The following is a 25,492-nucleotide window of genomic DNA, read 5'->3' on the forward strand; positions in this document are numbered from 1 at the left end:
AATATAGCTAGACGTTGCCTCTAGCAACCCTATACTATACAACAGGGTTGCTACAATATAGCTATACGTTGCCTCTAGCAACCCTTTACTATACACCAGGGTTGCTACAATATAGCTATACGTTGCCTCTAGCAACCCTTTACTATACACCAGTGTTGCTACAATATAGCTAGACGTTGCCTCTAGCAACCCTCTACTATACAACAGGGTTGCTACAATATAGCTAGACGTTGCCTCTAGCACAAAATTTACCGAGATCGTTTGATGTTTGGCGAGGATGACCAGTTTTCAAATGTTACCCTCACCATTTGAGATAAAAATTCTCACACTTCTTAATATTCAATGACCGGTCCTCTCTTTTCGATTAAAACCACTTTAATTAACGAAAAAAAAAATATTTGAAAACGGACACCATTAATAATGACGCATAAGTTAATTATGACTCATGACTTAAGTTAATCATGATGATCAGGGCCGATATAGGCCTGATTTTCTGCTGTATCTTTGAAAAATACCACACAACCCAATCCCGTACGAGACACAATCCATTCACGTACAAATCACATTAATCCATAGTACTAGATTACTGTAGTCGGCTACCGGACAACTGAACCCAATTTGGACTTTTCCTAGACAGGGTAGCTTGGGAAAATAATTATAAACCCAATCAGACTACCTAATTAACTTTGAAACGACAACTGAACCCAATCGTCACTAGAAATCACTAACAGTTTAACAGGTTTCCAAATACCGTTCTAGTTTAGCTGCTGCCTGGTTTCTAGTGCTATAATTTTGGTATGTTGAGGTTGGTGCTTCGGAGTGGTTGGCAGATCCGGACTTATCTGCTCGTGATCGTTGGACAATTCTGGCGAGGGATTCTAGTTTAGGTAGTACCACGTTGATTTCGGATTGTAGATAAGGCTTCGGTGAGGAGGTTTTTTGTTGCTGATGATCTATTCTATAGTGATAATGACCACAGTCATATCACTGAAAATCCGATCGTTGGGTTCAGTTGTCGTATTTCCTTGGGTTCAGTTGTCGTATTTTCAATTTGGGTGCAGTTGTGATATGACCTGGGTTCAGTTGTCGTTTTGGGATTTAAGCTGATTGGTCACCCAATTAAGCTGATTGGGTGCCTGTTAACTGCGTGGGAACTAGGTTCAATTGGGTTCAGTTGTCTGCCACCCCTGTAGGCTGCCTTATCCCCATAACCCAATCAGGAAACCGTTAGAATAGTCGCCATTTTTCAAATGTTTCAACAATCCTACTCGGAGAGGTGATGACGGATGGCCATCATTCTTTCATTTCTCTTACTCTCTAAAGCGCTTAACTTCGAGTGTGATTTTTTGTTTAAGCAATAGTTTAATTAGAAAAATGTTAATGAAATTTATTTTATAATTTCATTTAAATCAAGACATTACAAGAAGAAATGTGTCTTACTGTCGGACAATATTCGGCTAACTTAATTTGTTTACAGCCATAAATTTAACTTGATTACAGCCATTCAGTGGCTGGGTTATAGTTCACCGGTAGGTGCTGGCGATTATAGCACCATGCCAACGTGTTCAGCACTGGGTCCTTGTTTCAATAAATATCGCCCCTATCAATAACAGGTGCACCTGGTGTATTAGATACCGATATTTTAACACAAACTTGCCGTCTATTCTGCTAGGTGTTTAGGTGACGACTTAAACACAAGATGGGTGAATCGGGAAAGCATGAAACCACTGAAACAGTTGATTCTGTGATAAACAGAATAGGAAAGTCGCCCAATTTCCTAATGTTTGTTGTTGCTACGTGCGCCATGTCATGTTCGTATGTGGGCACGTTTTTCGCCTTCATGGTTCAGTTTACCGGCTTCATTCCGAATGAGGAATACAGGTGCATTTCTCAGAAGTGCCTTACTCTGAAAAGCAATTTCACGGAATTGAATGAAGGTAACTTTTTCTTTTTTAATTTTTAACCCACTATGCATTTAACTTTGAAGCTTTAACTTTAAGTCTGTTTAATGTCGTGAATGCTTGGCTTACTTATATCGGTAATATGTGTGCGGTAATGTTCGTTTTATTAATTATTTTAATTTCATTCCGATTGAATACAATTTCAGGGATGATAAACCTATTTAAACCGTGTTTACATTTTCAGTTGATAGTAAATTCTATGATATAGCGACCATCTGTGACAATGCTATGATTTACGGAGCAGATTTCAAATGGGATATTTCTCGGACAACTTTTGCGATTGATTTCGACAAAATCTGCAAGCCAAGCGAATTGAGCCTTCTTAACTCACTTTATTTTGTTGGAGGATCTATAAGTCTGCTTTGTGGTAAAAACCTGATTTGAATATGTTTTAATTGAGCCTGCGATGATATACGTTTTATTTTTTGTTTAACCTTATTCTTGATTCTTGAAGGCCCTTGACTGTTCATCGAGCTATCAAAAATATCGTTTGATTAGCAGTACTATTTTAACGAGAAACGTTCAGGAACGGTGGCATTTGAAACTCTGGGAAGAAGGAAAACTGCAGTCCTAGGGGGTCTTTTTGGGACAATCTCCACATTCATGGGAACGTTTTGCAATAGCTACAATTTCATGATCGCAATCCGTCTTCTGCAAGGTATTGTAAATAAAATGGCCGCAATATATTGTATCAAGATGAAAATTATTTTATTATGTTAAAGAAATAGGACAAATTCTTAATCATGACTCACCAATTGAGTAATTTAGTAAGCCAACTAAAACCCTGCCCTCAGGGATTGGTAACTTTGTTTCCTTTGCTGGAACGTACATCTGGGTATTAGAGTTCGTTCCTGAACAGTACCGGATCTACTATAACACGTGGTCCATGTTGATCTGGTGTATCGGTTACCCACTTCTGGTTTGCACTAGCTTCTTTATCCACAACTGGAACTATATCTTTCTTGCAAGTTCATTAGCCGTTGCTATCACCTATATCCCGGTATTTCTGCTCCCTGATTCACCAAGGTAAATATTTAACCGACCTTTGAGTCAATACTCAATATTAGGGATTATTTCGAGATATTGGTGATATCAGAGTAGCGATCGATCGGGATAAATCCACATCTGGAACTATATCTTTCTTGCAAGTACATTTGTATACTTTATAGCCATTGCTATCACCTATATCCCGGTATTTCTGCTGCTTGATTCACCTAGGTAAATGTTTAAACCGATCTTTGGAGTCAATATTAGGGATTATTTCGAGATATTGGTGATATCAGAGTAGCGATCGATCGGGATAAAATTTATGTTTGGAGACGATATTATGACTGGTTTGAACTAGTTTCTTTATCCACAACTGAAACTATATCTTTCTTGCAAGCACATCATACCTTATAATCATTCCTAGCACATATATCCCGGTATTTCTGTTGCCTGATTCACCTATATACTAAGACATAGGTAAATGTTTAAGCGATCAATAATAGTGACTATTTCGAGATATTGGTGATATCAGAGTAGCGATCGATCGGGATAAAATCTATCTTTGAGGATGATATTGTGACCTAATTTCAAGATTTAGTCGTTTTGGCAATTTTGTCGGGACTGGGATTTAAAATGATGACTTGTACCGTTCATGCAAATTTAGACTATCTGGCTGATTTGACAAGTATAACAGGTATCTGATGACCCTCGGTAAAGTCGAAGAAGCAAAGAAAGTGCTAGTTATGTACGCCAAGCTGGCCAAGAAGCCTATTAATCTGGACGATGTGAACCTGATCGTGGGGGAAAACGCAACTAAAGATGAAGGGAAAATCTACCAAAGACAGAGTCAGTATATGATCATGAAGTGGAGTATAATATTTGATACTAGCATCAAAAATGTTAAACACATGAGTTATATCCGAGCAGCTGTTGGAAATTAAAATCATCAACAAATTTTGATGATTTTTACTTGTAGTTGTAGAAGTTAGATTAATTTTTGACATGGCACATTGCCAAGTGCTAACATGGCACATTGCCAAGTGCTAACCATAACACATTGCCAAGTGCTAACATGGCACATTGCCAAGTGCTAACATGGAACATTGCCAAGTGCTAACATGGCACATTGCCAAGTGCTAACCATAACACATTGCCAAGTGCTAACATGGCACATTGCCAAGTGCTAACCATAAACACATTGCCAAGTGCTAACATGGCACATTGCCAAGTGCTAACTATAACACGAACATTGCCAAGTGCTAACCATAACAGGAACATTGCCAAGTGCTAACATGGCACATTGCCAAGTGCTAACTATAACACTAACATTCTGCTAGATAGCCGACATCCTTAGTAACAAAGCTGTATTGCTGGAGACGTTAGTACAGTGGTACTACTGGTTCACCAGTTGTATGTTATTCTACTTCTTAAACTACGGCTGGAGTAGCTTTGGTGACACTCCTTACGTTAACTACCTTTTCGCAGGTTAATATTATCACCTTGTAATCACCTTGTAATCACCTTGTAATCACCTTGTAATCACCATGTAATCACCATTGTAATCACTTGTAATCACCTTGTAATCACCATGTAATCACTGTCTGTAACCACCTTGGAATCACTTTGTTAATCCCTTTTGTAATCACCTTGTAATCATTTTGTAATCACATTGTAATCATTTTGTAATCACCTTGTAATCACCTTGTAATTCATTCTGATAAATTTATGGTTATTTTGATGGTTTTAAAATCCATACCAGCTAACAATGTGACCTCTCGACGGCGGCAAATATATTATTCTGATGGTTTTGTGGGTTCACGTTATTTAATAATTCTATAAGCTATATCAACAAACATTCTGACTTAAAGATAATTGATGATCACCACGTTATTCTGCAGGGTTGGGAGAGGCAATAGCATACTTGTCTCTCATACCGATCATCACTTACGTCGGTCGGAGGAAGGGGATGGTATTTGTCCTGGGTATGAGTTGCGCCTGTTTCCTGCTAGGTATGATACCATGGCAGTGGTCGGAGCTGTGGAGCTTTGAGAGGCTGATGACCATGGCATCCATTATTGGGGTGTCGGCTGCATTTGCTCTAGCATTCCTCTACACCAATGAGTTGGCGCCAACTACACATAGAGGACTGGTTCTCAGCTCCTGTAGCATTATTGCTCGAGGCGGTGAGTAAAATAAAAACTGGGTTTGTCGATGCAGCTGTTTTCCGGGGTGATCATTATCATATTCTATTTGTAATAATAAAGAAATGTACTTAATTCGTGGTCTACTTTTATACGATTAATAAGATAAACGAGTTTGTTTTTCAGCGGCGTTCGTTGGACCGTTTGTGTCGGAGATATTCGAGAGCAGTACCGTGAAACTTGGGGTTAATGCAGTACTGGCAGGATCAGCCGCCCTTATCTGTCTGCTGCTTCCTGGTAATTTTTTAACCGCATGTAAGTCTCTTATATAGAATTCAGCTAACTTTTGTAAGGTGAATTATTAATCAGAACTAAATATAACGTTAATCTTATTTTAACCGCACTTCATCTCCAGAGACAAGAAAGTTGCCGATTCGGAACGACCTCACATATTATACCTCAATACGTCCAAAATATTTATTACTACAACCACCAAATACATTAACACAACTTTAGCATAACTACTCACTAACTCATTCTACACACCCAATCTATTCAACCAAACATACCTATCACACCTCTCCCCAACACCATTCATACCCAACAAACACAAACCTCACATACAACAAAAATACTACCCTAACCAAAAATATTAATCTAATACCCCCACTACCACTCAACAAATCCCCCCCCCAAACCCCCCCCCCTCTTTCTCTATTACCCAATTCTTACCCCTACCAAATCCATACTCCCTCCATTCCCATAAAAAAACACCCCCTACCTCTTATTACAACCCCACATCTCCCCCTTCACTTTACCCCCAATTTCACACCTACCCCTCCAACACATCATATTATTCCCCCCCACATACACCATCTCCCACATACCTTATGACCAACACCCTGGGCACCCCCCAGGGCCAGACATCGGACTGTTTACCATGACTCAGCCCTTACACAATATGCACCCCCTTCCCCCCCCCCCCCCCCCTACCCCCTAGCCCCGTAAACCCTTTACTAATTCCCTACTAGAAGACCCGCCAGCCCCCCCCCCCCCCTAAACCCTCTCAATTCCAGCCCCCCCCTAAAACTTCCAAATTGTCAGGAATCCTAGGACATCCATCCGAACCTTCCTACCCCCCTCCCCCCCCCCCCTCCTGTATTTGTATCTAGGAATAAGTAAGGATTGTTTCTTTTTTTTTTCTTTTAAGCTTTATGTTGCTGTTAGCTGCAATTTTTACTGGATGATTTAAGTGGATGTTGACAGACTTAAGGATTGCATATTTGTTCGACCCTCTACTCTGACTAATTTTAAATATTTCTAAAAAATCCTGTATTTTGAAGAAACATGGTTTGCCAGTAAAAAAATTTCGTTTCCTTTTCCAAACAAAGAAACCCATGCTGCCACCTCCTTATCACTAGCAGTTTATAACAACTAAAATAACAACTAAAAGGACAATTAATTAACAACATATTAGCAACTAAAAGTAACGTACGTGTTGGAGAGGGTTAGGTGAAGACTGTTCCACAAAGACGTGGACCACGTCAATAGGGAATATCATTAGTTTGTAGGCTATGCTTGTTGACAGTGTGGTCTGAGTGGTGGAAGAAACGTCTGTAATAACCACCTGTAGAGAGGGAGTTAAGTTTCACTTTATTTTCTCGTTTTCACTTTCACTTAGTTTCACATTTCATTTCATTAGTTTCACTTTCATCTGACCTGCACTTACTGTTTTCACTAATTTCGTAACTGTGACTTTGATAAGATTAAAATGTCATAATCTATAAAACGGCCAATATAATAAAGCCTAAAATGTTTCTTCTCACTTGCAATTATCAAATATCTGGTCTCCAGCCACACTAAATTCCAATGTCCAGCACGCAAAAGAAAGCAGCCCAGTCTCCAGCTTGGAGGAGCGGAGTTTGTATTTTAGGGGTTTAGCAATGCTCCAGGCACGGATTGCGCTAAGAGTTGTGACCAGCATTATTGTGCACGTGTACCCGTACCACCACGTATGACCTGTTAACAGGGAGGTTAGTTTCACTTTCACTTTCGTGTGGTTTCATTTTCACTTCTGCGAGAGGATCGGTTATTCAGATAGTGTTTTACTCAAAAGTCAAACTGGCTGTCATGATGAGTTTAGGTTTTGAGCTGGTTTAAATTTGATTAGAGGCAATTTTGAAAAATGAGTTTGATCAAACCAAAAAGAAATCCAAGATAAACATCAGATTTTGAATAACAGAAAGGAGTTAATTATCAGAAATCATACCATCTCTCTTCCCTACTAACCGACTGATAGCTCGAAGATGTGTTGAGAAGGTAACTTTATACTGGTGTTAGGATAGTTCTCCAATATTTGACACATGTGGTTTCGGCCCCTAAGTAAGTAGATTCCCCCGTATATAGAGGTATAGCCAACATAGCATCCCGCCATGTCTATGCTTATCCGTGCCCAGCGGGGAGATTGCTCAGCCTTCGAGTTTTTCATGCTGTGTGAGAGATAACCTATTATAGTTCACCAGTCGGTCTATTATGAACCTGGGTGTGGGACTGTGGGAGTCTGTGGACTATGATTTATCGAGAGCTGAGGACTCGCTGTTCTAATGATCTCGAATAAGTGACTTGCTGCAAATCAATGGTAAAATCGATAAAGCGACAATTTACCTGAACGAACATGCAAGCGGATGCTCGCTGGGATGCTTCTTTGAAGTAAGCAAAGAAGACAACCCCGTTACCCAGCAACGCCAGTACGCCCGCCATAAGGTGAAGTGTTCCTATGGCGATATCCGCTGATCTGCTGTAGATCTCGTCCGGAAGCTCGCAAGGGTAGACAGTAGGAGTGATGGTGGTGGAATTTGTCATGAGGGTCAAGTTATCTGGAGACATCCTGCAAATGAGGAATTGATAACATTTGATAACATTTGGTTAGTTTTTGTTGAAATGAATAAGGGATTTGTTAAAATGAATTAAATAATGAAATGAGGGATCGTCTATCAGTTTGCAGTAAACCAGTTGGCATTTGTATCGTTTTTAGCTTGTTATCAGCAGTCGCTATCTGCAAGTATTACACGCCACGCTGAACTTGCATGGATTTCTCTGTGGAATTACTACACAGAGTGGAAAAGGATATGCGATAGGAGATTGGAAAGCTCATGAAAGCTGCGAATGTTTCGTCCTCCTCTGATATGAACTAGGGTACGTTGTACAAAAACTGTTAAGGGGCCGCTTGTAAATTTCCTCAGCAATATAGTGAATTTAATGGACAGCAATATGCATGTCTGCAGCAAGCAAGATAGATCAGAATTCAGATGAAAACAGAACAGATAGACATGCAAAAGAAGCTGATAAACGTACAGCAGGATCAAATCGGTGCAGAAAACTGAATTAAAGAAATGAAAAGTTGGGCAGATGAAGTCAAGAAGAACAGCGCCCAAAACAGCAAAAACTGTGTAAGAAGCCGTGAGATCAGTGAATGAGGAAGAAGAAAGATCGAGAAACTTGATTATCTACGGAGTTACTCTCCCGGATTTTTTGCTTTTTCGGGTAAGTTTTTTATGGCGGCTCATGTGACTTTCCTGAACGTATGAAAATATGAGATTTGAAGACAGTTCCTGTGAAAACGCGACCAATCAAATGTTCAGTTACCCAAGTCTAGCGATGCGGACATTATACTAAGGAACGCACACAAAATAAAACAAATGAAGATTTTTAAGTCAGTTTATCTTGACGGATAGGACAAAGGGAAATAGAAGACTACACGTGAAATGGTCAAACAAGCTCAAGAGAGACGGGCGTATCCCAGCATTGAGGAAACAGCATTAGACGTAGACACTTACTCGTCACTTTTGCTGTGGGGCGTATAAAAAAATCATCTCTTCGGATCCTTGTCGAAGGTGTGAGACTTCGGAAAAATACGGCTGACACTGTCATTAATTAAGAAGAAAAGCGACCCTAGTGGGCACTGGGGGATATGGAGTTTATTTATATAGCTTGATATTTAATCTGGTCTATGAAGGAGACCCACATTACGACAGCCTTAAAACATATCGATTAGTGAATCCAATTAAATATGTCAATTATATCGCGATTAGGACCTAATAATGTGTTAAACCAGGAATTGAAATGATATTATCGTAATGTTATCAGAAACTTGAGTTAAACAAAGGCTACGAGATTAAATCTAATTGACAACTCTAAATTCCTCTCATTGCAACTGCTCCTTCATAAATATACTAGCTGTAAAACTGTGACTCGGCACAAAATGTTAAGTTAAAGGAATCTTACAGGTTATTTTGTAGTTTTAGTCCCGTATTAACATTTTAGTGAACTCTGAAGGCTCTGATGGTCGCATAGGATGATTTGCTGTATTTTTAATATTAATTCAGCAAGTAAGAAACATCGACCATGGCGCAATTAAAGGTCAAAGGTACTTAAATACTAATGAATAAAACACTATGACATTAATATGGTATTCAGGAATTGCTGATTAATTTAAAGCCCAAGTTATTTTTATGGCCCGGACGCATGGACTAACACAATACTCATATCAGCTGGCAAGTGAGCCGCGGTTGCATCATTTCGAGCTTTTCTAGCTAAGGAGGCATTTACCAATAAACTTAAACCCGCCACGCATAGGGTTTATATATACAGATCATCCCGCGCTAGCGGGATGATCTGATAATTACAAATACGAGTGCGCGCAGAGCACGAGTTTTGTGTTAATTAAACATAAACCGCCACGCAAAGGGTGTATATTAACAGATTCATCCCGCGCTAGCGGGTGATCTGATAAACACATACGAAGGTGCGCGCAGCGCACGAGTTTTGTGTTAATATGTATTCCCGAAGCGCCAGCTGAGGGATCTACATTTATTTAGCCCTGAAGCGTGAAAGTGTTTATGGATTATATTTACTCCCGGCGATTTCGACAAGGTGATTTATTACTATAGAAGTGAGTGGGATTGGAAAGCAGTTCATCAATCTGAATGTCAACCGATCTGTCTTAGTGGAGCTATAGCTGAACGTTAGCAGGAACAAAGAGCGGGAAGGAGAGCAAGCAAACAATACTAATTTTTCAGGGCACGGTCAAGGGTAGCTGGCTAGTCGCAACCTTCTCACGCACGCGTTGTTGGTAGAAATTCCAGAATTAGCTGCTTTCGCAACGTTCCCAGGAATTTGCGTGTTAAAAGAAGTGGACGGTTTTCGATGTTTCATTACACGTGGTGCGCTTTCGTTGTCATGTATAGACTCGGCGCTATGCTATTGGTTGGGCCACGTGGTACGCACGTGACGGCCCACGTGATCGCGCGTTAACTGTTCTACTTTATCGAGTTTAATCAGCAGTATCATTGATTTTGTTAGTCGGAGAATTGATGATAAACATCAGTACGACTTAAAAGCGGGCCGGGTTTAGCCGGGTTTATACAAATCGGGGCGGGATGATATCACCTTGAAGATGTTATCTAACTGCCGGCCGGGCTCGACTGATAATATGATCCCGCGTCGAAATCCGGGATATTTATAGCTGATTTAGTTTATATATATACTATAAATAAAATTGAAATAATACCTTGGCTGTTGAGTGCTACGCGCGATAAATCGTGACGCTTTAGCGGAGGGATAGCGCGGCCACGAAACTAATCCAAGGTGTTATGTTGTTATATTTTCTCCGGTTTTTGAATGAAAGAATGTGTAATGTGATTACGCGCATTCATACTGTAATATATAGTGCGCAACTGTTTATTTATTTTGTTTTGAAACTTTCCGCCTGCCAGTCTGAGGTGACTCGCAATTTGTGCTCATAATACTTCGGGTTCCTTGCGGGAAATAATCTGCAAATTATCTGCTTCAGTGTTCACGACTTTTTCGGGGATATTTATTCCGGAGAGAAATATATATTCTTATTACGGATTTGGAGCTTTTCGTTGACGCGGGGGTAAACGTATATGACACGACGCAAAAGGAGTGAATATAGTAACGTTATCAGGGTGAGGGTTTGTGACAAATTTTTCAATCACTATATTGAGAGTACAACTCCTTACAAGATTATCTGATCTCAAGTCTTTTACTATTTCAGATAAATTTTATTGCTTTTCGCTGTTATGAAAAAGCTGATAGATAAGAAATTATGTCGTTGGGATGTTCTGGAACAAGCTAGGAAACGAGCTGACGTTTACTAGACTAGCACTCATTGACTCGAAACAGACGTCAATGGACCATATTTCGCAGTATGTTTCTTCTGTAGAGTCACGTGTGACAGAATAAAAGCGTATCTTTATTGAAGCATGGTACTTGATGAAAATAACTAGTCTGGGAAAAAAAATAATTGAAAATATTGTCGGGATCAAGCGCGCCGTGCTCCGCCCCGTCCGCGCCCGGTATTTAGTTCGGGTTTCCAGACGTAAACAACTGTTTTTATTGAAGCGTTTTCTTGGCTCATCAGTCTCATCTGTAAACAAACAGTGATCTCATTCACTTCCTGGTATAAAATGATAAATAGATTTGAATGAGGCAACAATTAGTTCGGGGCGAAACGTATTTCTGAAAATAAATTGGGGATAATTTAGAGCATGCTCAACGGATACTATGATTGAATATCCGTAGGTAAGAGTATTTGGTCGGATTTTCCCCGAGGATAAAGGACACAAGTACGAACAGGTTAAAGTAAAAATAGCCTGCATTTTTGCCAATGTCCATGTCTTGGTACAAAGGTAAAATGAACACTAATGCCGCAATGTCGGCACACTTACCGCGATCTCTTAAATAATAAATTCATGATTTATACAATTGTATATGTAATCACACACTGTCACAGAAAATGTGTGGGTTAACCCCATCAGTTTAATAGACCCAAAATGTATAAGTGGCCGACTATGAGTTCATTTTCAACGAACACTGCAAGCTGACCCAAACCCCACCCCCCACAACGGAAAGATCAAAGGTGACAAAACCCAAACGTAGTGTGTTCGAGTCACGAGCTGGAGCAGGGTGACGGCAGGGAGGAGACGAGAGGGGGGATAACCCCTCATCACCTCTGATACATCTCAACATTGGAAAATTCTTGGGAAAACTCCTATTTCTTGTTTGCTAATAGGATCAGAACGTCGTACTTGCAAGCTTGTGAGCTAAATGTTTTAGTGATCAATACTTGACTCAATAGCCATTGTGTCACTATGCTCCACAGACTAATGTTACAAACCATTCAGATTCGTGTCTGACAGAGCTATACTTGACAGCACTCGTGTCACTCTGCAGCACTCTGTAATCACTTTGTAGCACTCTGCTGGCAATCGATTAGTCATGTTTTACTCCCCCCATCGAAGATACAGTAAAACCCGATTTACCGCGGAGGAACCATTTTCATTTCAGCGCCATTTAGGAAAAGGAATGGCTGCGGTTAGTCATCCCCTTTTTTCTATCTCAGATAGTTGGTAAAGTGAGCAAGAGCCTTTATAGGCTGGTTGTTATTATCAAACTTTACACCAAACTGAAGTAGTTAACAATAAACATCTTATGATCTGAAAAGATCGGTAAATATTATTAAATTGGCAATAAAATTAAAAACAAAACAGAAGCAGGCTGGTTATGGTTAATCTGAAATAGTGAAATACAAACAATGGGAAAATAAAAATAAACCCTTTTGGGATAAGGGAATTGGTAGGCGGAGTGTATTGCCAAACGTAACATTCAGCTAAAAGGGACCTTTTGGCTATATAGACGCGCTTCGAATTTATTAAGACTAAATTTCAACGAAAATAATATTTAGTCCTATCCAAATTAAATTAGAACGATCGGACTTAACTATAAGTATACAGGCTAGAGAATATTCAAGAAGGTATGTTACGATAATGTCTGGCAAACATTAGTCCACACCATTATTGAAAATGGGATAACCAGCTTGAGCCTTGTCATGTGACGTATGGGACCTATGTCATGTATCCAGAGTACCTAAAATAATGCATAAAAGAATCCTGACTTCCAAGAAATCACTCGTATGTAAATCCTAAATATTCTTTTAGCTGTGAAAGTCCTGGGAACAATAAAAACCACTTAAACATCTTATCAGTAGTCAAATAACTACACAGGGTTATTGTTATGAAATGAAATGATGGCGTCTGGGACTGAGACCAGCTCGAGTACAGTACATCAATATACATCTTTATTACAAAAAGATTAAAGGAATCTAAACAACGATTTACCTAAGTAACTTGAGAATTAAGTTACTTCAGAAAAACGCATGAACTCTCCAGTCTGAAAAGAAGGTTCGAACAACGCCCTAGAAGGTATATATTGGGCCTTGCTTTAAGCTTGCTTTAAGCGCCTATTCTGGTCAATACTTGACCACATTCTTTGACGCACTGGGGTTGCGTGGATTGATGAGAAACTACCGCATCTTGGTCTCATTTAGAAAATAAATATTAAATCAATAAACCATTTTGAACGGTTATGTAATGACAGTCGAGACTCCAGAGACAGAAATTTATAATATGAACTCATATTTTTCACTGTGATATTGTCCAATTACTACTTTGCAAATGATAGCAATATCGGCTTTAGTGTAGCTAAGGCGGATACAAATTTTTGATGGTCGATAAGAATTTAGATTTCCTGGTAAGTAATATATTTGGAATAAACTGATCACAAAATGTCCATTATGATGATATACGTTGTGCTCTAAGTTATGAATAAAGCAGCAAGGTTATAGCTAATAAACACGAGCTTCTTTTTCGTAATTCTAGAAGCAAACAAGTAGTGTATGGGTGATCTATAGCCCTCCCCTCTCCGTCAAGTCCCCCCCCCCCCCCCTGTTAAACAAAGTCTTTTGTCGAGCTAACAAAACATGTCACGCACTATTCCTAGCTCGCTCCATCCACTCGGAAAAAATGCAATCTAGGTACTCAGTGTATTCAGACGCATAAAATAGGAGGTAACCTGCCCAAACTATGGTGAATAGTGTGCAAACATCGCTTGCCTTCCACTACGTTAGTCAGTGTTAACCAGGTTAAGTGTGAGCATCAACCGACAGATTACCGAACTTGCCCCAGAAAAATGGCCACTGCTGAATAACTCTAATGGATAGTCTGGTAGGAGGAGTTACCCCATACAAATTGATTCAGATCAAGTCTTGTTCAATGATACTTATCACTTTGGAGATATCAACTTCCTACTTGAGGCGTCTACCTACTAAAAGTCACGAAGAAGAAGAATTAAAGTCCCACAACTGCCCCACCCTTTACATAAAAGTCGACGCTGCAACTGTGATGATCGTCTCCTTGCAACTATTAAAATGTATGTTGTTATCTGCATCTCTGTTATTCTAGTATTTGTTTCCATGGCCTGTATAATCTGTTGACTCAAAGCTGATTGACGACCAAAGATTACGTGGTTTCCGATTGGTTGCTTAAAGTGAAACTCATAAAGGCATGCAAGGGCAGGGCCTCAGGTATATTTGACATGAAATTATTGGAACTATTCACTTGGCCAGCTTTAGGAGTTGTTTGGTGCCACATGACGAATATTGTGAGAGGGCCGTAATAAAATGAGACGATCACATACCGGCAAAACTATTCATGATCTGTATATATATATTTTTATATATTAGGACACAATGAAACTACCGGACACGATAACCGACAAAATAATATATATGACCTGTATATTAGTAGGGTCTGAAAAACACGTTCTATATCTCGAAGTTATTGTATTAATTCGTGCAGCGACCTGGAACATAATTTTTATTTTAATTTTATCCACACGTTCCTGTTGGCTTATATACTCATAGAATCTCCGCTACGCGCACGCGCCAGCATTGTTCATTAATTAGTCTCATCGCACGCACCGACATTCTCAGAGACCCATACAATCTAGCTAGTGGTCTGCTAGCGCGGCATATCCTTAGCCTATGTCCCAATGTTTTGATTCGTTTACCAACAGTGGACTAGTTCGCTGTTGAGCTGTGTCTGCACTCCTGCATGCAGATGGAATGACTGTACATGTTTCTAAATCGTGGCCTAGTTATGGTGATTTGAATCTTCTATATATGAAGTAGATAATAAACCGCTTCCTGAGATGCTGGTAGACATCCACAGATAGCCAGTCGAAGGAGCTCCCCAATAATGAAAGATCAGGTATTCTCAGATAATTTCGTTATTTTCTAGTGTAGCAGGTTGTGGTAAAAAGGTTTCATTTCCAACAAATCGTAATTGTCGGATGAGATGTCAAAGTCCGCTATAATAAAGCATGGCCAGGAAAACCACTTTCAATTTACACCTAACCTATGGCATCTTTATCAGGTCGTGAGCCGAGAAAAAATACAGGGCTGGGATCATGGCTGTGCAGGGGGGAGCTCAACAATTCTGATCCTTTGGACTAATAGTTACAACCAACAATGGTGTCAGTTACTTTTGTCATTCATTTATGTCATTCTAATTTATGTCATTACTTAACATTGTATTGTTGTTTCATGTAATTATGACGGTAAGATAATTCGTGATACCTAAGAGTTGTCTGTTTAAGTGTCTTCGTGGCTTTCACTCTCATTATACAATTTCATTAGGCGACAGTTTTTTAAATTACTGTCGTCAAATTTTATTGAAATCTGACATCTTGAAGTTTCATATAAATTAGATCGTTTGTTTTGTTTGAGCTATTCTTCTTCAAATCCTTTTTATCGTACAGCTAGGAGGAAGATACAAATTTGAGAAGGTACTGTACAAGTCGAAATGGTATGCACGTTGAGGTGTAAATAAAAAAACTTCCGCAGGTATGTTTACTGCAGTTGGGGATATGTTGATTAATATAATGGCGCTTTTAAAGTAATCACTTACAATTTTAGCAAGCGTTTTTTGCCATTTTGTTGTATTCTTTATTTGTCCACTTAACCTCTTACATTCTCTGGGACTGAGACTATGTAAAGGGTAAATGAATTTTAGCTTTATGATTGAGGCTAGCTTCAGTTACAAACTTGAACTTCTACCTTATCGGACCTTTTTGAACGGACATTACTTGAACGCTGGAGGCCCTAGAGCGCATCTTAATGTCCGTTCAAATAAAGTTCCGTATCATTGATGGTCCGTCCACCCCGCTTGAAGGACGGGACACAACTTGATGTCCGTTTTGAATTTTTTTCAAAAATTTTTCCATTCGAACTTTTTGTCCAGAATATGACAACTTTTAATTTTAGTGTATTTCAATAGCTATCATTAGACCTAAACTATATTGTTGAATCATACAACAAGTTATTATAAAATTTTAACGATCTGAATTGTAAATATTCACATTTATGGCATGATTCACTATCTTGATCCTAAAATTTTTTTGCCCCATCAGTTGATCTGCAAGGGAAAAAACAAAATCCCAATCTCTTCCTAAATATACATTTCCAAGACTTTGAGGTTCTTTTACCGAAAAACATTGGGCAAATGAATTCTACAACAATAAGTTTATCAAGAAAATCATAGTGCCGTTTAACGTTGTTAACGACGAAAGGTTCTCCTAGTCCTTGGGTGCTGCCGGACGGCACTAAAACTTTTCTAAATATATGACTGTTTTTCAAGGGTTCGCTTGACGGTAATAAAAAGTCAACGAAATTATGGCTCTCAACAACCATAGATTCATGAGCTTAGTGCCTGTCCCCGCAAACATGACTAACTTGTTGTATTATTTTCGCCTCTAGGTACTTCGGTAAAATCTTGTCATACGTTGAATGACCGCCGCGCACGATCGAGTGCGCCGCTCCCCTGTTACCGCTCGAAACTCTTTAGTGAAGCGACAGTGGGGGGTCTACGTTGATACAAAGTAAATCGTGTTGCCATAGGACATGTCCGACGTTGTTATAGTTATTATAATATACTCAGGGGAGGTAATGAAACAATAAGTGCTGGGAAAGCTCCACGTGATGTTAACTTTAAGGCGCGTACCTTAAAGTTGTCTAAGATAAAACCATTTAACGCGAATGGCTTGTAAAAGTTTACACTGATATTGCAGGACCGAGGTAGTTGATATAAAAAGGGTTTCCAAAAAGCGGGCCCGTATTAATATTTATGATGCGTTAAGTTGAAATTATTGCAAAAATATGCCGAGCCAAATCGTAGACTAATTACCAATTAATGGCGTCACAGTTGTCAATTTTTTCCCGATTCAGGGCACACATTTAATTATTAATAGTCCTGATTCACTCGCATGTAAGCATATTTTTATCAATGGCTCGTTATTACTCGGAGCCAAAACTGGGTCGAAATGTTTTAGAACGCGATAAAGAGCAACACTAGGTCACGTCTAGAGGTCTGCTAGAGGTGAGGGTGGGGCACGGTTGGCTTTCGGTTTTGATTTCTTTTGAAAAATGTTTTTTCTGGTACCCACTTTCTCCACAATTGTGCACTCGAGGCTCTCCCCTTGTAATGTGATCACGGAAGTCAGCTGGCAGGCCTCCCTTTTCCAAAACGATCTCGGAAGCGGGAGCTCTCGGATATTGGAAGGGTACGTATCGAGAAGACTGGACCGTAAAATCGAATTTGGAAACAGCTTTTCTCCGTTAAAAAAAAAAAATATTCTGCAGGATATCCGGCTCGGTTCCCCCATAAACTACTGGGTAATGTTAAATACACCAGTCTATGAATTACAAGTTCCAGGTATATTCTCGAAATCTAGCAGCATCACTGAATCTGAGTAGAGTACATAGGATACCTGAGCCTTGAGAAAGAAAGGAATTTAAGACCGATTGGCGATTTTTTCTCCACCCAGAAGTTAACACGAGACTGTCCTAAATTGAGTAATTAGTGCCTCACTATACAATTTATCTTATTCTTTTAGTAGATTGCACACGGCCTCTAAGCCTTGGTACTTCGACTTTAATTCTATTTTAAGTCTTATAAATTATCTGCACCCGGATATAAAAACACTGCAAAATCTTTGCAGCTTCGGGAAATTAAATTACCACAATACTATCAGAGTTCAGAATGGATGCAAACATGTAAGTCAAGAAAATAAATTCCCAGGAAAACGCGCTCTTGATGAATCGCTAATGTCAAGCAAAAACCCTTTGCAAACTGATCGATGATATTCCCTCTAGAATATCCCAGCTTCCCACACGTAAAACACTAAAAATCATGTCGAGGTCCTAAAATCATGGTGTGATCAGTGCAGGACCAAACAGCAAGCAGAAAAAAGAAAAAGGGGGGACCCCAACCATGTAAGGGTAGCCTGAGGACACCTCACGCAAGTTAGACAAGTGGCGCTTTGTTGTGAAAGGTGTATCAACTCCGCGTGGTGTCAGCTAGGCCTGATGGGAGTTCTCTTCCAATAATTCTATTAGACAGTTATAGAATATATATATATAGTATAAGCCTTCTAAAGCCAGCCCACAAGTGAGCCAGAAAGGAGGTTTAACTACTTTATTCCAGCTGTTGTGAGCCTAATGATATTATGAAAGTCTGGGAATAGAGATCAAGTTTCTAGGCTGGCCTCGTGAAACTGAAACTGAAAAAAGACGGTTGAAAACTGGGATAAAAATTTACACGAACGCCCAAACAGATTACAATTGATATGTGTCAACGTTTTAAAATTGATCAGCGTTTTAACGTTGTACTTTAATTTTAGATTGTGAATGGAAATTTCTTAAACGTTTTATAGGCCAACGTGGTTAATTTTTAAAGTTAATTTTTAAACGTTGTATAACTGTTTCATGCACGAAAACCCATGTGATGAAGATGATATGCGATTATTAGACACTGATAGATCATGGTACACATCTGTTCAACATTTTTTACTGTTTTAACGAGTGCTTTTCTTACTTAATGTATAAAAATGGATTGAAAAAATCATTTTCTGAAATAAAAAAACGTTTGAAATTGACTAAAAGAAAATAATTCGGTTTTTTGATGGTTTTGAGTGCCTTCTAGCGTTCATATTAATGTCCGTTTCATAATTATGTCGTTCATTTTATGTCGTCCAAATAAGGTCCGATTAGGTTTTCTCACCGCGATTAAATACCACTATAAAGCGTCGTCACAATTTCACATATTACGTAATCATGAGGGGAGGGGAGGCGTTTAGAAATGATTACGCTAGTGTAATTTTAACACGATAGCTATGCGCAAATGATTTTGGAGGGGGAGGGGTTTATAAATTTTCCAATGTGATTACGTAATAATATATATGTACAACACTTATTATTTGTTACGGTGGGAATTGTCCGATGGACACTGCCCGTCACTTGCAAGTCTCTTCTCCCGGCAATCAGGCGTCACTGGTTTTGGCATTGTTCTGTCATATATTGTATACTTTTTTGTATTTTGATTCGGTCAGTAATTTATTATTAGTTACCTGTCGAACTTTGAAGCAGGTTTGTTCCGGTTTATTTATCTAACTGCAGTTGACTTCGCTTGTTCGGTCATCTAACGCAGTTGTCTCTGTGCTTGAGATTTAATGAACTATTTTTTATGCAGCTGGTATAATGCAGTTAATATAGCAATAGTACCATGAAAATATAGATTTGAAGCTCTTACGGTGCCCATTACCTTGATCTTACGAAATTGAGGGGACGAATGCTTTCGACATTGTTCTTTTTCCCACGGGGGAGTTCAATCAAAAAGTTTACTTAGGGAGTCTGAAATCGGATTAAGTTTCACATTTCAGGCAGTTGCCCTAATCTTATTCAGTTGAACTTTAAGGTTTTTTTTAACTTTGCCCCTATCGGATTCGCAATGCTATGTATCTGTGGAAAACTGTGAAAAACGATGGAGCTGTTTACTTCGGAACAAAGTGTACCAAACCTCCCTCCTAAATATTACAGTAATGATAATATTGTAATATGGTCTTTCAGTTGTACATTCAAACAGGTAGTAACAGGAATCTATATTTTTACTGTTGTCATGGGTGTCAAGTCACCATACATCGTGGTCGGTAGTTTCATCGCGCATTAATATATCAATGTTTGTGTACTTTCCGTAAAAAAGTGACCTTATCATTAGTCGATACTTTGCAATAATTGCAACCGCCTCCACACATACAGAATGGTGGAGAGAACTATAAATAAAATGTAATCTACCATCATGAACTCATTAAACTCTGAGTATTATTTCTGTCGACTAGTGTATTTATGACTTTATGATACGACTTTTATCATTCTTAATTTTTCTGTCCAGCGGTAAGTTGACATAACTTGAGGATTGTAAATCTTCTCCGTACCCTCTTGCTGGTGTCATGAAACTATTTGTTATATTTTCTCGTAGTATTAAATTCGCATCTTTTACTTATTCGTTTAAACAACATGTCATTTTAATTATTTGGCATCCTATTATATCTATTAATTTATTTAATTTCGATTTAGCATATTTTAAACCCTTTAAGCCAAGGTCTTCTTTCGGAGTTGGATTAATTAAGGAATGGTCAACACTCAACTTTTTGAGAATTGAAGTAGTCCTTACATCACACCATTAGTAATTGCTGTTGTCAGTATTATATAGGGCTAAAATGTGACAAATGATGAGCTTTTCATTCAAAAATTAGATCGCTAGGTGACTCTAGTGGATTATAACATAATGAAACGTGCGGAAACCATACAACTTCCCCGTTGCCAGAGCTTAATTTATTGCAGCACGAAATACTCTGTCAAGCTTTGAGTTATGAGTATTAGTGTAAGCTATGAGTATTGTAATCTAGCTATTTGTATTTTGACAAATCCTCTCTTAAATCGATCTGTCAAAACATCGTAACCTCCTCCTCTGATACCAGCGATCAGTCAGGACGTAGCAGTTGCAACGTGTCAGTTTTAAGGTTTCATGGCTCACATCGGGGGTGTTTTTTGTCAGATATTGGTTTAGGTTATATTAAACACTTATTGCCTCAGAATTCCTCAGATATTGATCTGACGTTGACACTGATAGTTAGATACTTTTTATAAGGAAAGTAAAGTAGGATAGACTCCTGGATTTTGAAGCTTATCAGTTAGTAATGGAAAATTTGTTATATTCCTGACTCTCCCAAGATAGACGAACTTTATTTGTTACCTTTAGTTTGAAATCATAATTTTATTCCACTATTTCCAAAGGAGCTTCTAAACATTTATCTAATCTCTTTGTCCTTTATCATAAATATACCAGCCCTGTAAGGGACTTATGACTTTATGATAGCAGGTTAAACATTCGTAACACAGAAAAACGCCTTAATAAACAGTGTCAACATTTCATTTTTCAATTCGTCGTTCGTTTTTAGGTTTTGGGAGTTCATTTCGAGCACAATCAGCTTACTTTTCGGATTAAAGTTCAAACTTTCCACACTTCACAGATATTACTTGCAAGCTCACGACCCAATACTTGAAGGGTTCACAATTTGACAGAAACCAATAACAGAAGCTCTGGAATTCACAGAACCAACTTTTACCTGGGTAAACTGGATCAATAGCGCCAGACTCTGACTCTCTTGTTGTGTAAACTATAACTTCATGTCGCTTAATCCCTTACTATATCGTCCACACGCTCTGTCATGATACGAACACTTCAGCCCTATACCATGAAGATCACGCCGATGCCATGAAAGACTTCTCACGCCCGATGCCATGAAGACTTCGCGCCCTTTTGCCATGAAGACTTCACGCCTTTGTCATGAAGACTTCACGCCTCTGAAACCATGTATGATGAATACTTCACTCCTCTACCTTGTAGGACTTCACGCCTATACCAGCCCTAAATCTTTGCCGTTAACAAGGGTAAGTATTTTGGACACCACCCCAGTAGAGGACACATTACATAATCATGAATGAGATCTGGACGCCTGTATAGTCTCGCCTGTACAACTTTTCCTTAATGAAATAACGAATTTTATCAGATCTCCACCACGGAGATAACTGCGAGAATTGATTCATGAAACACTCCCAACCGCCACCACCAATTATCACATCGGAATCAACACGGTTTGTAAAAGCATTGTGCCCCCTTAATAGCACCCGCACCCTCTATTTCTATAATAAGGAGAATAGGGAATGTGCACAATCTAATCGGTAATCAGATTTGTGGTAGGAAGTAGAAGAATGGGTAGCAGAAATGACATGAAACTGAGGGCCACGTCACTACTCCTGTGATTTAATCAATGAAGCAGCTTTGCAGGCTTGCTATCAGTTCAGGGCGAGGACTGCAGCTTCTCACGCCTCTATACAGTATTTATACTAGTAATGTTATATGTTTTTAACATAGAAGAGATACTTGTCTGCGTCATTGGTATTTCCTTTTTTTGTAAACGTAAATTCCGTTCAAGTGTCTGCCACAGATTGCAGACTACAGTTTGCAGACTTCAGTTTTGCAGACTACAGTTTGCAGACCTTTTTGGATGTTTGTTGCTGAATGCATTCATTCCAGTATGTTCTGAAGTAATGACTGTTCCTCATTGATTGTTTTGAGCACAACAGCTATCTTGTCTGGCTTTAGTCTCGCATCTTAAGTACTCCGTTAGTGGTTATTTCTGGAGCTTAACTTAATCCCTTGTCTATGAGGTGACATCCTGACGAATTTTAAAAGAAAGTTTATAAATTCTGATAGAGAGGCACGGAGCACCTTCGGAAGTATTAATTGCAGAATTTAAACGATGGTTTAATGAGATGCAAAATTCTGATGCAGAGCTGTGACATTAGGTGGACAGCTTGTTCTTAATTAAATGTTCTTATTGCTCGCTAAATTCTTTTGTGTTTGCTCGTTATAGATCTCTTTTCCAATTGCAGTGCACGCGATTTATCAGTTTGCCTTTAGATGTTTACGTTTTCTTACTTTTTCTGCTGAAGTTTTTTGGGACGGCATTTGGCCAATGACCAAGGTTGATGATTAGCTTACCCGTGGGAAAAATATTTGAACTGTCGTGGCAGGTGACAGTAGACAGCTCCCTACTCTTAAACATACGATAACATAGGGTCAACCGAATTCAGGGCTACTACATCTCAGTAGCAACATATTCATTATGCATCCCACTAAATATCAAACTAGATTATTATAATATTAATAAATATTATGCTCACATATTTAGCACTGTCATTCGGACTCAAGAATTTATCCACTTCCACTTTCAAAGGAATCCCCAAAATAGGTCCTGTCAATTACCTGGAGATATCTCCAGGAAAGTGGAGCATTTACAACTTCACATATCAGCTCTGCACACAGGGAGAGAGAGAGAGAGAGAGAGAGAGAGAGAGAGAGAGAGAGAGAGAGAGAGAGAGAGAGAGAGAGAGAGAGAGAGAGAGAGAGAGAGAGAGAGAGAGAGAGAGAGAGAGAGAGAGAGAGAGAGAGAGAGAGAGAGAGAGAGAGAGAGAGAGAGAGAGAGAGAGAGAGAGAGAGAGAGAGAGAGAGAGAGAGAGAGAGAGAGAGAGAGAGAGAGAGAGAGAGAGAGAGAGAGAGAGAGAGAGAGAGAGAGAGAGAGAGAGAGAGAGAGAGAGAGAGAGAGAGAGAGAGAGAGAGAGAGAGAGAGAGAGAGAGAGAGAGAGAGAGAGAGAGAGAGAGAGAGAGAGAGAGAGAGAGAGAGAGAGAGAGAGAGAGAGAGAGAGAGAGAGAGAGAGAGAGAGAGAGAGAGAGAGAGAGAGGAGAGAGAGAGAGAGAGAGAGAGAGAGAGAGAGAGAGAGAGAGAGAGAGAGAGAGAGAGAGAGAGAGAGAGAGAGAGAGAGAGAGAGAGAGAGAGAGAGAGAGAGAGAGAGAGAGAGAGAGAGAGAGAGAGAGAGAGAGAGAGAGAGAGAGAGAGAGAGAGAGAGAGAGAGAGAGAGAGAGAGAGAGAGAGAGAGAGAGAGAGAGAGAGAGAGAGAGAGAGAGAGAGAGAGAGAGAGAGAGAGAGAGAGAGAGAGAGAGAGAGAGAGAGAGAGAGAGAGAGAGAGAGAGAGAGAGAGAGAGAGAGAGAGAGAGAGAGAGAGAGAGAGAGAGAGAGAGAGAGAGAGAGAGAGAGAGAGAGAGAGAGAGAGAGAGAGGAGAGAGAGAGAGAGAGAGAGAGAGAGAGAGAGAGAGAGAGAGAGAGAGAGAGAGAGAGAGAGAGAGAGAGAGAGAGAGAGAGAGAGAGAGAGAGAGAGAGAGAGAGAGAGAGAGAGAGAGAGAGAGAGAGAGAGAGAGAGAGAGAGAGAGAGAGAGTACACATACTGTGCATATTTACAGTACCCAAATTGGCGCTAAATAGAGTTATTACCTAATGTGCGCTACAAAGTACATTCCCGTAAAAACTTGGTCATCAACGTATCACATACATAAATGATCATTGATCGCGTTAAAAATATTTGTATATTTCTCGTCTACTTTCTTATTTTATTTTTAAACACACGCTTTATCAATCAGACAGATCCACAGTATTTCTACCCCAGCAGTAATATCATAAAAAACAAGAAACGGAAACATTTGATACACTATTTCGTAGTAGAGTGGAGGGTTTCTTCTCAAGATTGCATAACATTAACACTATAACACCCCTTAAAGACCTAGTCTGACTTAACAGCTCACAAATCACTTTCATAGATCATCACCGGTCGGTGACTTGTCCTTTTTTGTAGCTCTTCTTCCCGAATAGCGAAGTATAAGGATGTTATTGTTGCATGCAAGGGGTTACTGCAGAAGATCGGAGCCAAGATTCGGTCAACTTTTTATTTGTTGATCCGTCGAACTGCAAGACGTGCGGGAACTGCAACATTTGTGGCCACTTCACCTCAAAAGTCGGTCTAGACTCTAGATTTCCTTTTTTTGGCTTTTTATTTGATGAAACGGATACACTTGTTATTTTTCGTGTGTCATTGTAAGTTCCTTAGCCCTTCATTCTTTATTGTAATTTTTACGCGTTCATAATTTGAAAGTTTAAAGTTGCCTGTTGTAGTGTTGTGCACTGTTTCGTTTCTTCACTACCAATTAAATGGGAGGGCTCAAGTATTAACGCCTGCACTTGTGAGATTTGTTTCACCCTTATCGGTACAATTAAATGTGACAACCTCCCTGATAACACGGTTTATAGCTCTGTAAGGTACAATTGTGACAACCTCCCTGATAACACGGTTTATAGCTCTGTAAGGACAATTTTACAGCTTCTTCAGCTCTCTTATCACCAATTCTCGTTAGCTTATTGAGGTTTACCCTTATTTTCTATCAATTGAGGTCGATTTATGTGTGAGATGATTTTTAACAATTCCCTGACCAGATTCCTGTTGCTCTTAAAACTAGACCCCACCGGTCTAGCCTCCCTGGTATTGCTCGCCTCTTAATTTGATAAGCTATTGAAACTATTTCTTAAAAATGACAGCTCCAGTCTGTTAAATCACAGTTAAATCACTGCTCCACCCCTATAATCAATCACCTGATAATCACATTTCTCAAAGTGTAAGTTTGAGATCTTCTCACTATACTAGACATCGTATAGGGCGGTTTTAAACTAAATTGTGAGATATCTTGATATTATCATATC

At 39.3% G+C, this 25,492-nt stretch overlaps 1 protein-coding gene across 1 annotated transcript; it reads left to right on the forward strand.

Moving 5' to 3' along the window:
- The first annotated feature begins 1,998 nt into the window (after positions 1–1,998).
- On the forward strand, positions 1,999–5,605 carry LOC134812423 (solute carrier family 22 member 15-like). The gene is made up of 8 exons (XM_063819833.1): positions 1,999–2,328; positions 2,488–2,619; positions 2,756–2,880; positions 3,643–3,794; positions 4,286–4,433; positions 4,847–5,131; positions 5,276–5,386; positions 5,505–5,605. The coding sequence occupies exons 4-8, from the start codon at positions 3,768–3,770 to the stop codon at positions 5,603–5,605; spliced, it is 672 nt and encodes a 223-aa protein (XP_063675903.1). The 5' UTR covers positions 1,999–2,328; positions 2,488–2,619; positions 2,756–2,880; positions 3,643–3,767.
- The last annotated feature ends 19,887 nt before the right edge of the window (positions 5,606–25,492 follow it).

Source organism: Bolinopsis microptera, chromosome 3, assembly GCF_026151205.1.
Source record: "Bolinopsis microptera isolate Bmic1 chromosome 3, MBARI_Bmic_1.0, whole genome shotgun sequence".
Taxonomy (NCBI): domain Eukaryota; kingdom Metazoa; phylum Ctenophora; class Tentaculata; order Lobata; family Bolinopsidae; genus Bolinopsis; species Bolinopsis microptera.

Coding starts and splice junctions, on each gene's coding strand:
- LOC134812423 (XM_063819833.1), top strand. CDS start 3,768: ATGAAGGGAAAATCTACCAAAGACAGA. Junction 5,132..5,275: donor TAGCATTATTGCTCGAGGCG/GTGAGTAAAATA, acceptor TTTGTTTTTCAG/CGGCGTTCGTTGGACCGTTT. Junction 5,387..5,504: donor TATCTGTCTGCTGCTTCCTG/GTAATTTTTTAA, acceptor CTTCATCTCCAG/AGACAAGAAAGTTGCCGATT.